Source organism: Gadus chalcogrammus, chromosome 18 (genome assembly GCF_026213295.1).
Source record: "Gadus chalcogrammus isolate NIFS_2021 chromosome 18, NIFS_Gcha_1.0, whole genome shotgun sequence".
Lineage (NCBI taxonomy): Eukaryota > Metazoa > Chordata > Actinopteri > Gadiformes > Gadidae > Gadus > Gadus chalcogrammus.
Genome location: NC_079429.1, coordinates 1,235,585 through 1,251,121, shown reverse-complemented (window position 1 = coordinate 1,251,121; position 15,537 = coordinate 1,235,585). Strand labels below are relative to the sequence as shown.

Sequence of the window (15,537 nt, the reverse complement as noted above, 5' to 3'; positions counted from 1 at the left end):
ACGGGCCCAACCTACCTGGTGGTCCCGTGGAGTGTGACCAGCGATGTGGTGTTGCACTCTGCCCCCAACGCGCAAGGCCTTGGACTTCTCTATGAGGTCCTTCATGAATCTGTGGTATAACTAACAGTGCTTCACCTCCGTCCATCTTAGTTCCCATGAGTCTATGGTCAGCGGCGGTTGGCGGCGTTGGCGGCGTTGCGGCGTTGGCGCGTTGGCGGCGTTGGCGGCGTTAGCAGTGTTCGCAGCGCTGGTGGTTTTAGCATAAGTTGTAAGTTGTTGACATCACGTGAGAGATTGTTCCACAGTCATGAAGAGTTGAATCACTTGCCCGATGTAAAACATATTTTATGTTTTGTTATGCTATATTGTCACGCAAAAATAACGAAGTGAGAAGCGTCTTAAGGCTTTGGCTTTTGGGGGCTACACACTCACCATATTTAATTAAGTCAGGGCTATGACGTCTGCTTATGTTGGGTAAGAAAATATATTGTGGTGTTAATTAAGATGCTAATACCCAGATCCACATCACTCACAGCAGTAGGTTCAATCGGTATTTAAAACCTGAGACTTTGTACATGAGATATGCAGCCCAGTTTCAAACCACAATAAAAAAAAAGCTAAAATATTGCATTGCCAAAGTACTTAACCTCGAGGATTTATGTATTTCAGGAGTCACGGTATCTGGGCTAGAATATTTTTGCTGAACTCTGTTCTCTGTCTTACAAAGTTAAAACCTGTCTCAGAAGAGACGTTACTTCATTTAATATTTTAGAAAATTTGCCAAAACTTGGGCAAATTCCTTTTCCTGCTTAGTTTGGGTCACTTTTCTGAATACAAATTGTCTGAATACATTAGGTCCGTATATTGCAAAAAATAAATAGACTCAGGTTCTATCCTCCAAATTGATTATATATACGTCAACTAAATTGCAGTGATTATTAGGCCTACGGGTTATTAGTATTACTGATACATTTTGTCTGAATGTGAACTCTATATTTTAATGTTTACATTGCTTAATGAGGCAACAGAAACAGACATATTTTATTTGGTTGCCCAATTCATCTGCTGCTGTTTTTATTGGATGGGAAAGTGTTAAAGATACACCTTTTTATTTTTGGACACATCACTGGACCTTTCTGGATCTAAGAAACTCATCTCGACAGTTGATCCACACTCTTCTTAAGTCTTAAACTCTACTCAAATGTGTAAGCTAATGATGAGCGTTTAGTCTTCTTTGTACAATAGAGTTAGCCATACACCTGTTTTACATTTTTGATAGAGATTGAATGATAAAAGAGTACACCGTCACTATGCCTTGTATATAACGATACGCAGAGTTGGTAAATGTATTTTTTTGAGTTTTTTCGGTATTGTATATTTATACACTTATTATTGTTTACAAAATGAAGTTGTTAGAATAAAACAGTATGAACGGTAATTGCTGTGTGACGTTTAGAAACGTAAGGTCTACAGCAACATGGTCTTAATGTTTTTTTAAATTTCTAACGGTATTAATTTTATATTTTAAATTAATAGTGACGTTGCATCAGGGTGCCCTCTTGTGAGACCGACCTACATGCAAGGAGTAGGTTACTGCAATAGAGGCTGGTGCGAGATAGAAGGGTGGAGAAAAGTGTCTTTTAAAGGACAATAACCTGGTACTTAGACAACTAGTACTTGAATCTATCGAAACAATTCTGCCGCCTCCTCTACTTAATGATTACAATTGACCAAACTGAAGGCAGCGACCTCTAAACGTCAAACTTCACATAGCCCAAATGTTTGAGTCCAAAGTTAAGATATTTTTGTAATTGAATTAGTAGGTTATATAACATATATTATAGTACAAACAGTATGATTACTGAAGGCAGGGGTGTAGCATCGAGTATATAACATTAGGCGTCTTAGCATTCTGCTAACAACAACTCGGCAGGTGCCTCAAGCTACCACACTCCTGCGTCGGTGTGCTTCCCCCTAGTGGTGGAAATGGTCCGCACATGCCCAGCGGTCTGTGGTGATAGGCCTACTCGCCTAGATTTGCCTACCGATGAGATACAATCATAACCTTCACCAGCCCCTCACCAGTCTCCCTGGGCCCTCCTGAACAAAAGAAGATCGCTTTTATATTAGATCAATTGGATAGTTTTACCATACCGTCTGAACGGCATTGCTGTGTTGACGTTGTTTAGAAACTTTTAAAGGTTCTATCTCTTTTAACTTTGTCATGGTGGAGGATTTATTAATTTTCGAACACATTTTGTACAATTTTAAGGTTTGAAGATTGAAACGTTGCATAGGCCTATGTAGAAGCAAAAGCCACCTCTCTTGAACCCCTTGATTTGTCTGTTTGAACTTCTTGCCTGTCCTTGATCCAATGGCTCACTTAAAATTGTAATGATTAAAGGTCATATTCGATAGATGTACTACAAACTGCTGTTATGGACGGTAGTTAGACAAAATGAGAAAATTAAACATTAGCATCTTAGCATTCTGCTATCACAACTCTGCAGGTGTCTCAAGCTACCGCCCTCTTGCCTGGGTGTGTCTCCCCCTAGCGGTGGAAATGTTCCGCGCATACCCAGCTGTGTGTAGCGGTCCGTGGTGATAGGCCTACTCTTCTGCATTTGCCTAGCGATGATTCAATGTACGCGTCGCCCCACCACTCCTAACCTAGCCTCTCATAGACATCTCCTTAACTGAAGATCTCTGCAGAATCCTCGCTAATATCACTCCTAATATCAATATCAGACATGCTCTGGCTTTGGTTGGACTTTGTGGACTGGCTTTGGTCAATCTATCAGGTAAATATAAACCTAACTATATTAAAGCATATTATATAATTATGTTATATAAAAATGAAGGATTATTATGGTAGTTTCTTTCAAGTCTATTCAATGTGGTACAACTTTAATTCTCTATTAATATTTTAGAGAAACTGTAGATTAGAAGAATCATGTTGTTTTTGACCTCTTGTAGAAAGGTTTATTACTGAGGTGAAGGTAATTAAGTTTTGCTTGGATGTCTTGAAACTGTTAAGAGGAACTGCCTCTCCCCACGCCTCAACAAACTCAATTGAGATTTCCCTTCTGGTTTGAATGAAGTCTGTTCCAACTTTATCCCCCCCAGCCCCCCTCCCCCAGGCCCCTCATATTTCCCAGAAGCCTCGGTTCTACGGCGTGAAGTCCAGCCGCAGCTTGGTCATCTACTGTGTGTGTCAGCTGGAGCCACCTCTGCAGGTGGACTGGTTCCGGGCCACGGAATGGAACCAGAAGGCCGAGGGCCCGTTGAAGCCAAAAGACAATCTGGGTCATACAGGGAAGACGGAGCAGAAACACGCCTTTCTTTTCCTCAAGGACGTGATCCCCTCGGACAGCGGCGTCTACTACTGCCAGGTCAACGGCACCTGGGGAGCCGGGAACCGGCCTGCAGGTCATGAGTGAGTCTCTCTGGGTTCTGGTGCCAGGAGGACCCAGCCTGGCCGACCCGTTTGATACTAACGTCATTTATCAGACACCTTTATCATGGGGGGCTTACAGGGAATATCAGAGAAATGTCAACAAAAGAGTGGGGGGGGTCGGACAGTAAAAATACAGGTCATCAAGACACAGGTAGAGGCTAGACACTGAGTGCAGGGACAGGTTATTAAGTTGCAAGTAAATACGGAGACAGAGAATTGAGGAGATGGTGGTGGTTGGATAGTGAATGAGACAGGTCCTTAAAGGTGCCATGGGTAGAATTTTGTAGCAATCTGACGGAAGTGATTTGTGTGAAATTGAATTGAATTAGCACTATGTTTTGATTAGTGTGTCATCCAATGAAAATAAGAGTTGTGGTTTTGTTACCTCAGATTTAGCCTTTATTATCTACATAGGGTGTGTGTCCTCTTCCATGGACCCCGCCGTGATGCACTGCCATGTTTCTAGAGTAGCCCAGAATGGCCTACTGAATGGCCTAGGCTCTGGAGAGGACGCGTCTACATTTTTTATAACAGTCGTTATTCTTACTTAAATAACTAAATACAATTTATAAATCTATTCAGGGAACCTCATCCCTTAACACCTGCAATTCGATAGACGATAACATTATCCCGGTGTTTCAGCAGTTGCATCTGCAACCCAGCCACTAGATGCCACTGAATCCTACTCACTTCACATTTAAGGAGCAGATAGGGTTCAAACTGTTTAGAGACATCAAGGAGCAGTTAGACGGTACTACAAAGACAGGTGATAAAGGAGCTTCTAGGTATTTGGACATCTTGCCTTACCGGGAGAAAAATAAACAAAACCTATATGGGGGTAAACTCATAAGAGATAAGGACTACCTATGAATAAAAGCCTACTTATTGGAAGTACGAAAGTTCAGCTGTAAAACTTGATTAACCTATTATTTCTGTTGGTCTAACCACATGTATGTTATTTTAGAATGCCAACAGGAAAAGAAAGTCTTAATGTTGGCTAAATAAAATATCAATGTCACAATCACATCATTAATCGCTGAACAAACTGATACTGATTCCCTGGTAGGACAAAGCCTTTAAGATGAATACAGAACTTTTAGTTTAAGTCTAACTTACTAATTACTGTGAGTAAAGCTATATGCCGTTGTGTCCCCTGCAGGACATATCAACGTCCACAAGGTGCAGCAGAGGAGCAAAGTAAAAGATGCGCTCATCATCACGCAGACTCTGATGTTGGCGATCTGCGTGGTTGCGCCACTGCTTCGGAGATTACACTCTGGTGAGCCGCGACAACAACTGGTTTTTGTAACATGTTTATGCTATTTATAGTAAGTTTAATATGATTGCTTACATTTAGTTTGTGGATAGATATATGTAGTTTCAGGCTGTTTCTTGCTACTATTTAAGGGTAAAAAAGAAGAAGCCATTTATGAGGACCACCAAAAGAACACATCTACGAGGTTTGTGATATTTTTGTGTTGCTAGTAATGTTGTTTGTGGTGACATTGTTTATTGGTATTGGTAGTTATTTTAATTTATACATTTCATAGTAATAGAAAGGCACATTGTTTATGGCCATCTGATCACCATAATCTGGATAAACAGGAAACAGCTTGCCCCGTGCACCTGTCACACACGCACGCACACGCGCACACACACACACACACACACACACACACACACACACACACACACACACACACACACACACACACACACACACACACACCACACACACACACACACACACTATTAGCTGGCCGACACTTTCCATGCTTCAACAGTTTGGAGAAGCCTTCGTTGAAGACTGCAGTATATGCAAATTCCTCTCTCTCGCTCTGTGTAATGGAAGGCTCTCTCTCTTTGTAATGGTTTGGTCTCTCAGTCTCTCAATGTATGTAATGGTTAAATATCTCTCTCTCACACACTTTCTCTCTCTCTGTGATAGTTTTCTCTGTCTGTCTGTCTGTCTGTCTGTCTGTCTGTCTGTCTGTCTGTCTGTCTGTCTGTCTGTCTGTCTGTCTGTCTTTGTGTGTGTGTGTGTGTGTGTGTGTGTGTGTGTGTGTGTGTGTGTGTGTGTGTGTGTGTGTGTGTGTGTGTGTGTGTGTGTGTGTGTGTGTGTGTGTGTGTGTGTGTGTGTGTGTGTGTGTGTGTAATGGTGTGGTGCTCTCTCTCCCAGGGCCTGATGGTGGAGATGTGTGAGGGAGCACTCTATGAGGACCTCTCAGCCTACGCTAAACCCAGTGAGGCCCAGGCCCTCTGGTCGAGCTGACTTTGCTCTGGCAACCTGCCGTCATGACAACCATCCCCTTGGTTGTCATGACAAACCCTTCGACCTGACCTGCCATGACGACCATCCACCATCAACATCACCATGACGACCTTCGACCCATCGCCATGACAATACACATTCATCATGACTATTGTCTCCATGGCATGGCCGCTTTGTTCATGTTTTTGAGTAAAATAATAAACACACTTTGAACTGGTGAATGAGCAGAGAGGGGATTTCCTGGATGTGTTGACGTGTTTACCTCTCTGAATCGACTTTCAAAACAGAGTTCCTCATCCCTTTGCTTCAACAGAGCCGTTTAGCCAATTTAAACATGTTAAACTTAGCCAAACCCACTTCAAAATCCTTCCATCAGTAATACGGCCAAAGCATTTCACTTCTGTTCACAATCGTTGTCAAGGGAAGGGATAAAACTTAAGCAGCACACAAGCTAATTTATTTTGTAAAATTAAAACTTATAAAGATTGAAACATTGTCTAGTTCGATGCAAAAGCCGCTTCTCTTTAACAGATTTTGATTTTTGAGACAAACCAGATACTTTTCTGTTGTTTGAACTTCTTCACTGTTCTGGTTGCAATCTGCAATGGTTCACTTACAACTGTTTTGTTTAACGGTCATATTCGATAGATGAACTACAAACGGCTGTTATTGACGGCAGTGAGACAAAATAGGACAATTAAACAACATAAGCATCTTAGCATTATGCTATCACAACTCTGCAGGTGTCTCAAGCTACCGCCTCCTGCGTGGGTGTGGCTCCCCCTAGCGGTGGAAATGTTCCGCACATACCCAGCTGTGTGCGCCGGTCTGTGTTGATAGGCCTACTCTCTAGATACACCCCCCCCCCTCCCACTCACCAGCCTCACAGACAACTCCTGAACGAAAGAAGATCTCTACAGAATCCTCCGGACATCCGACATGCTCTGGCTCCTGGTTGGACTTTGCGGACTGGCTTTGGTCAACCTATCAGGTAAATATTCCTCAGTAAAACTATATTATAAATATATAATATAAATAGGCCTACTCATACGCACATTATGGTAGTTTATTTCAAGCCATTTCTTCCAAAGCTACTCAATCTGGTCAAACTGGTAATTCTCTAATGTTATTTTAGAGAAACTGTATATTAGGAGAATCCTTTTTGTTTTTGACCTCTTCATGTAGTACGGCGATTACTGAGGTGAAGATAATATTTTGAGTTCATTTTGTTTTACATGTTGTCTTAAAAACTGAAACGCTCCAATAACTATGAAGGGGAACCGCCTCTCTCCACGCTTCAACAAACTACCAAGCGGTTTCCCTTCTGCGGTGAATGACGTTTTCTCTTATCCTCCCCCAGCCCCCCTCCCCCAGGCCGCTATTACCCAGAAGCCTCGGTTCTACGGCGTGATGGAGAGACGCAGAGCGATCATCTACTGCGAGTATCCGCTGGATCCGCTGGATCCGCCCCTGCTGGTGGACTGGTTCTGGGCCAAGGATTCAGACTCGGTGGCCCGGGCGCCGATGAGGCCAACCGGCAAAGTGGCCATAAAGGGGAAGACGGAGCGGAAACACGCCTTTCTTTTCCTCAAGGACGTGAGCCCCTCGAACAGCGGCGTCTACTACTGCCAGGTCAACGGCACCTGGGGAGCCGGGACCGGCCTGCAGGTCATGCGTGAGTCTCTCTGGGTTCTGTTACCAGGAGGACCCAGCCTGGCCGACCCGTTTTCTAATTAGTCATTTATCAGACGCTTTTATCCAGAGAGACTAATGCCGCGTTTCCACTGCAGGGTGCGGTACGGTTCGCAAAGGTGCGGTACGGATTGCGTTTCCACCGCCAAAAGTGGGCGTGACCCGGACTGAGCCGTACTCGTTTTGCCCTCGTCTTCAGTACTCCTCCGTTGGGGTACTGAGACGACTGAAAGGGTGCCGAAAAATTCGAGCTACACACCCCCTCCGTTGATTGGTCGACAGAATCGTCACTTCCGAGCGACGTGGGGATAAAAACAAACAAACAGTAGCCTCGAGGTATTATTATTTACAATGAACATATCGCGTAAAACGCGACATGTAAAACGCGACAATAACGTAAAACCTTTCCGTTGTTTTTATTGCGCAGGCTACACTGTGTCGCGCTGCTATGATGTCATGATGTTGACGTAGCTGCCGCGGCGATCGACATCCGGCCTACCATAAAGGGTACTGTCGGCGGTGGAAACGCGAGCTCGGAACTGAGCTGGGCTATACCGCCCCCTCCCTACCGGACTGAGGCGAACCGAACCGTACCGCACCCTGCAGTGGAAACGCGGCATAACAGTGAATTTAGAAGTGTCTAGAAGGTTACACAGCACAGAGACAGTTCATTTAGGAGCAGGTAAGGATGAGGGCTTATTGCTCAACGGAGGTACCAAGTTGGGCCAACTTATAGGAGGTATGCAAGTTTAGATAAAGAAGGCTATCCCGAAAATGTGGTTGTTGGTTTGACAACGTTTAATTAATGTGCTTGATGAATGGCTGGTTTAAGCAGCCCCACCTGGCCCTGGCTGGGAGGAGCCTTAACTCCACCCAGGTGGCCGCTTAACTCCACCCAGGTGGTGTTACTGGGTTGGATGTGGTAGATACCGATTTTGAAATAGTTTTGCAATATTTCCTCTTAGTTTTTCCAGAAAATTGGTTTTGCTGCAGTTTTTGCGCTCCATTGCCACCTTAGTTAGTAGTTGCGTCCACATGACAACAGAGGTTTAGTTGGCCAAAAAACGGTGTGTTTGAAAATTATGACGACGTGGTGGAGAAGAAGGCGTTGTACGCAGACTTGTGGTTCTCTTCTGTTTTTTTCGCATATTATAGCAGAAGAGTAACACCACCACCTACTGGCCTTGCATACTTATTCCAACATTTTCACTCCTTGCTGGACGAGGATAGTTCTGAAAAGTGTTTTTCAAATTCAACGGGAAAAAAAAAAAGAATAGAGAAATCAAATATCAAAGTCACCCTCGCATCACTGATCTATGAACAAACCGACGAGGCCTTTAGCAGGAACACTGTAAGGCAAACGCCAAACTAGTTGTCTTGGAAGTACTGCGATGTAACTTGGTTCATCCCATGCAGCTGCTCTCAACGTCTCCAAGGCGGAGAAGAGGAGCAAGATGAAAGATGCGTTCATCATCCTGCAGACCTTGATGTTGGCGATCTGCGCCGCTGCGCCGCTGGTGCAGAGATACATTCTAGTGAGCCGCGAAAACACTTGTTTTGTTACATATCATGCGATATATAGATAGCTGATTATCATTACTGATATGAAGATAGTGGTTACATGTATAATTGAAATGCTGTTTTCCTGCTATTCTCTCAGGTTAAAAAAGAAGATGTCATTTATGAGGATCCACAACAAGACCATACTTATGAGGTTTCTGTTATTTTTGTTCTGATAGCACTTTGGTTTTCACTGAAGGGACGAAATAATTTATTACTTTATTAGTTATTATTTGTATTAATATTGCTCATAATTAGAAACAGTCACATGGTTTATGACCATGTGATCATTATCTAGATGAACAGGAAACCGCCTGCTCTGACACCCGTAGCGCGCGCACACACACACACACACACACACACACACACACACACACACACACACACACACACACACACACACACACACACACACACACACACACACACACACACACACACACACACACACAGACACAGCTTGTCAAAACCATTTAGAGATGCCTCAATGGAAACTGCATCGTATTCAAATATATCTCTTTGCATGTTTCTGTGTGTGTGTGTGTGTGTGTGTTTGTGTGTGTGTGTGTGTGTGTGTGTGTGTGTGTGTGTGTGTGTGTGTGTGTGTGTGTGTGTGTGTGTGTGTGTGTAACGGTGTGGCGCTCCCTCTCCCAGGGCCTGGTGGTGGAGACGTGTGAGGGGGCGCTCTACGAGGACATCTCGGCCTACGCCCAGACAGGGGGGCCCGAGGCCCCCTGGGAAGACTGATGTTGCCCTGACAACTAGCCCCCCCCCCCCTCGATTGCTGTCATTACAACCACCCGCAGGCGTCGTCAGGGCGACCGTCCTAGGGCGCCGGGACTAGCCTTCAACCGTGGCCGTTGCAACCCTTCCCCCGTCGCCGTGACAACAATACGCAATCATCATGACCGTCATCTCCACGGCGACGCATAGCTTCTCAGATAACATCCAGTCCTGTAACGGCGATATCTTCTTGCCGGTTGGTTGAGTATATTTGGATGCAAAATAACAAATAAACCTTTGAACACATGAATGAGTAGAGAGTTGAATTCCTAGTTTCCTAGAGTTGAGCGTCCCGTGCTTCGACAGAGCCGTCTGTTTGACCCTGGAGACCGGGCAGGTTTTAGTGCTACCTGCAGTCGTCTTCCCCATAGTCCAGGGGCCTCATGTACTAAGGTTGCTGTACGCACAAAAACGTGGCGTACGTCCTTTTCCACGCTCACGTTCAGAATGTACAAAAACGTGAAATGACCGTAAAAATGTGCGGATCCCCACGCAGCTCCAGAGCTGTCCGTACGCACGTTTCTACAGCTATTGTTCCTTTGGCGACACTTAGAGGTGACGCTGGGAAACTGGGAAAAAAGGTGAAAACAATGACTCAGAGTGATTTGGCACATCAGAGACACACTAATGAACAATTAACACACCTTGCATTATATGGGTGGCTATAAAAGCATGCGCAATGGATGAAGAAAATTAGTTTTAAAAATGTCTGCGTTAGCGTTGTTAGAGGACATCGCAAATGGTCAAATCCGAAGGGCGCTGGAGACGCCGGGGGCCGACGGAGCAATCCGTGCCCTCTCCTTGCTTGTCTATTCAAAAATAAAAATGTAAGTTAATAAACACGAGTCAAAGTCTTTATATCCTGGCATCTTACGCACGACTTATGTGTATTGCAAGCAGCCAATTGTATGACCAGTATAATTACAGCATTATGACTCAGCATATTTACCTTGGGGATGATCGGCGTCCCCTTCATGGGCTCCCACCACTCCGGTGAGAGCTGTGTCACCGATCAAAGCGGCCACTCTCAAATCGAAGGGGGAGAGTTTCCCCCACTCCCGTCCCCCCACCTGTTGCGGTCACGCTTCGGCGGTGGGCAGAAACCCTCCGCTTCACCTCCACCTTGAGGTCTGACCACTTTTTTTAATTTCAGAGTGTGTGCGCTGCTGAGACCCCACTGCATTGACGGCCTCGCAAATACACTCCCACTCACTTCTCTTTTGTTTTGCATTTATCCCTGTTGACAGGGTTCCATAGCATATGCTTGCGCATTTCTACCTCGTGGAGCAAAATCTCGAGCTCAGACTCCGTGAAGTTTCGTTTTTGTCTCTGTTCATGGTGCCAGGTGATCGGATTAAGAGGTGAATCTCAGGTCCAGAGGCCTATTTAAATGAAATTGCATATTTAAATGAGGGCGTGGACAGGGAGGAGTTTGGCACCTCGGCATGTGCGCTCAATTCCACGTTGATCGAGATGTACAAAAGAAACGTGCTTGGATCCATGCGTTCGCACACTTTGATACATCTGAATTTATTTGTGCGTAAGACAGTTTCTGGGTTTTGGCGTACGCCAAGTTTCAGTATGAAATCCACGCAAGTCTTAGTACATGAGGCCCCAGGGGCCTCGTTTATAAAATTGTGCGTGGGATCGTTACTAAAATGTGCGTACGCCCAGAAGCCAAGTTTTGCGTGCACCAAAAAATATTCAGATTTATAAAACCCTGCGTACGCACACCGTACGCAATCTTTGCCTTTATAAATCACAGAGTGCCTACAAGTGTGCGGCAGCTGAATCAGCTTCAACGTGCCGCCCTGTAAACGCCCCTTTTAACCATAAATGGTCATGCAAATTACCTCATGAATTCGATCTGCATATAAAAAGAGGACTCAGATGCAAGTATTTATGTCTTGTCGGAAACAATGGCAGAAGTACTGAGAAAATCAAAAAAAAAAAGCGAAATTTCACGAGGTTGAAGCGGAGACACTTGTGGTGTGAGATGGAGGCCCGAAAGGTAGGTTTGTTCGGCGGTCACGGGATTGGGATCGCCAACAACAAAATTGCAGATTGAGTGGCAACATGTTGCTTGCAGCAGTGAACTCTGTCAGTGGAAAGGAGCGCATAGTGCCAGAATTACATAAGACTAGAGTTACATATTTTTATGTAGCCTACCAATAAATCGTTATGGTCCGTAAAGACCCTATCCCTCCGAATCCTTCCATTGCAGGGTCCGCCCAGAAGTGCCATATGGTGGCAGCATTAACAACGCGCTCACCTCTGTATTTATAGGGTTAAGGTAATAAGACTGGGCCGAGAACACCTTGGATAATCAGTTGGTAATCACCACGTAAAATGTTCTTGAACATAACCCCTTTTTAATGCCTGAGTTGTCATGAAAGCATCAAGAGTAACGGACAACGATTGTGATGAGAGTGTGGCTTGGTTTTCCACACTTGGGATTTAATTGACATTTGATTATGTGTTTACAGTGTCACATGAAAATATTATGTTATATGACACATGTTGGACAGATGCTTATTCCATGCAGTCGCGCCGTCAGTGGACTAGGTATGGAGTGACGGATTAAATATAGGAATTCTTTTTTATTTCTATTCCACGGAGATGTTTCTGAGTTATAACTGATGAATAACGCAGTTGACTTAAATCATTCTGATACATAGATTTAACGCATGATACGGGTTGAATTAAATTTAGGAAGGGTGATGATAAAACTATCGTTCTTCTCACCTATCACATTCTTCTGCTGATTCAGTTCAAAACCACACCATCTGTGTGCCAATTCTTCCTCCGTGGCCCGCCAAACCAGGCGGCCTGCTGTCAGCACGCGGAGAACTGATGAGGGGCCTGGTAGGGTGGGGCCTGTCCTCCTCTCGCGGCGGTCACGGTACTGGGGACTGCTGCCATCCGGGGGACACTGAGTGGGCCAGGGTCCCGAGGTGAGCCTCACCCCGAAGAGAAGCTCTTGACATCTCTCCCAAGCCTGCTATGTCACCGTCGCCAACACCTTCCTATGATGATCACATCCGCTTCGGGAAGATATGAGTTGAAATAGTACGTGTGTCGCATCAAACTACTGGCCCTGATTCAGTGTGCGCTAGGGGGGCATTTGGGGGCCGGCCCCCACGCGTCATAATGCCCTCCTACACAGGTCATTAGGTTATTTACTTGCACGAGTAGGACCGCTTCTATAAGGCCCTATCTGACAACGGGCTTCTTAAGGCTGTGGAAATCGAAAGGTCCAGTTTTAGAACGCGGCAATTTAACTATTTCTCTTCAGCCAATCACAGCACAGAACAACTTGTACGTCACGGCCTTACTCTCCCGGTACCGTACTGTCCACTTCAGCATAAAAATATCCGATTGAAATATCCGATATCCGGAGAATGACAAAACACAGTAACTCTAGCCTACTCTCAAGCAAAATAAAACTAATTGCAAACCTAACTAATTGCAAACCTAACTAATCTAACCTAACCTACGCAAATAATGCTGTTGCGGCTCTCAGCTGTGCCAGAGCGTTCACAGCAGCCCGTTGCAGCACGTTGCAGCCAGTGTGAACGGCCCAGTTTTAGAACGTCGCAGCCCGTCTCGTCGCAAGGAGTAGCAAGGAGTTGCGAGTTGCAAGGTGAATCTTTGGTCTGAACTGGGCTTAAAGCTTATAGGTTGTCAGGGGTGTTTTTGATTATTGTGGAGGCTGTTCTCTAGGTTTATAAACAGTGCCAGGCCTAGCCTACTTAATGTTTTTTTGGAGGTTCATAAACTGTTGATGTGAATAAACTATTTATGACATAGCAGAGGTGGTTAAACTCCATTTATTTGCGTTTAGCATCCACGACATCCCTCCCCCTTTTTTTGCGTTAAAATATTTCACAAAAGGCAGTGCCCCCCCGCTGGCGACCCATGCCCCTCCAGTAGATCTGCTCTGGAGCCGACTCTGCCCTGATTCTCTTAGAGTTAACGTCTGTCTTCATGCCCGCCCTCTATCTGATGAAAGTGGGGAAACTCAATTTTGCAACAATATTTAAACCACTATCCCAGGCAATGGAGTTGGTCACTACACCTGTATGAAGCAAGCGGTAGGCCTACTCTCTTAAATTACAAAAAAAGGATTTGCCTTCAAATTGGTTGCTACATTATCTGAGGAGATAAACTGTTGGTGTCACAGCAGAAGTTAAATGAGTGCCTTTCACTACAAGACCCAGGACTAACAAAGTTGTATAAAAAATAAATATCTATGTAAACATTATTAGCAAATATATAGTGTCGATATATATATAAAAAGGTGTTTTGTTTTAGTTGTGTGGCTTCTTATTGGTGTCAATTACAAGTTTGTCTTGTATTTTGTGGACACTGTAACTAAACAACAGAAACTGTTGTTGTTATTGTTAAGTTTACGGTAGGCCTTACCAACTGTCAGCACCTACCGAGGAAAGTGGAAAGGGTTTGAATTCACTGCGGCTCTGTCTCCTTCTTACTGACTTTCTTCAACACTCTCTGATCTCACTAAAAGGCTTAGCAGCACGAAACATCGAGGGGTTTACAATAGAAAAAAATGTGTGATATATTCGCGAGTAACTATGAATATTCTGATTAATCGCGATTAAATTTTTATCAACCTTGACAGACCAGCACTAATGATAATTAGAGCTGTTCAAGCGCATTTAAAATATGAATCGTGATAATCGCTATAATGTCATAGTTAACTCACGATTTTTGATCGCCAAAATATCTTTCTATGCTAAATATCCCTTGATTTTTTGTCCATAATTCTTCTCATTTTAATTCTCTTATCAACATGTTGAAGTGCATCAGCTTGCCTGGTGCAAATTATTTTTTATGATAAAACCTTGGCATATACTGAGCAAAACAGGGGGGATACAAAAAAAAAGAGCCTATAGTGCACTTAACGGACCTGCTTTGAACACATGTCATTGGAACATAGCCAGTCAGGCTACTGCTTTCCTTTGTTTTTGAGCCAAAGGAAAAAAAAAAAAAATATTTTTCTTTGTTTTGTTTTGTAAATAAAATAATTTGCGTTAATCGTGCGATACAAATTTTAACGCCGTTTTTAAAATTGGTTTGCGTTAACGTCGTTAATAACGCGTTTAACTGACAGATCTAATGATGTATGTAGCCCTGTACAAAACCCATAAGTTACAGAGCATTAAACAACTAATTAACAGTATAATAAACTGCTGTGTTAACTGTTCATAAATAAATAGAGTTCATAATAATAAATGGAGGTTAAATGTGTGCGGGTTAAAAGCATAAATACAATACGTTTAATAAACTATTTACAGTTAAAAGATAAATTAATATAAAGGTCTTTAAGTTTATCAAGTCTAAAATATTTGTGAATTCAGGATATAAAAGAGGAAGAAGCCGTGTTTATGTTTAACTTAACCTGTTACCTGTCACACGTAAATCATTTAATTTGTTTTGTCTTTGGTTGTATTAAAACTTCACAAGCCAATCCGAATAAAGTCTCAACGTGTAAAGGGCGGGACTAGTGCAGCAGGTTAGCGTGGGGAGTAGTGAGCACATGTAGAGAAAGAAACCTGACCGGACTGAGAGCTAAGAAGAGGCATCGTAGTGTGGGAAGCAGTTACGTTTTATCGTGAGGTCGACTACTCGTGGTCCTGATTTAAACTTCTTTGTGACCTGCAAAAAGGTGAATACGATGTGTATGCCTCCATTGTGCTATATCTAACTGTTATAGTAACAAAGAGTACTGGATGTGTAACGCGGTTAGCGA

At 43.8% G+C, this 15,537-nt stretch overlaps 1 protein-coding gene across 3 annotated transcripts; it reads left to right on the top strand.

Moving 5' to 3' along the window:
• The first annotated feature begins 6,625 nt into the window (after positions 1 to 6,625).
• Positions 6,626 to 10,134, top strand: LOC130371528 (B-cell antigen receptor complex-associated protein beta chain-like). 3 transcript variants are annotated; one of them, XM_056577337.1, is made up of 5 exons: positions 6,626 to 6,720; positions 7,090 to 7,404; positions 8,838 to 8,956; positions 9,082 to 9,135; positions 9,636 to 10,134. In XM_056577337.1, exons 1-5 carry the CDS (start codon positions 6,669 to 6,671, stop codon positions 9,726 to 9,728), a joined length of 633 nt encoding a protein of 210 aa, XP_056433312.1. In that variant the 5' UTR covers positions 6,626 to 6,668; the 3' UTR covers positions 9,729 to 10,134. The 3 variants fall into 3 exon arrangements, 2 of the variants coding, with proteins under 2 accessions (XP_056433312.1, XP_056433313.1); XR_008893198.1 differs by lacking the exons at positions 9,082 to 9,135; positions 9,636 to 10,134 and adding an exon at positions 7,520 to 7,757 and having other exon boundaries at positions 7,849 to 8,855; XM_056577338.1 differs by lacking the exons at positions 9,082 to 9,135; positions 9,636 to 10,134 and having other exon boundaries at positions 7,520 to 8,855.
• The last annotated feature ends 5,403 nt before the right edge of the window (positions 10,135 to 15,537 follow it).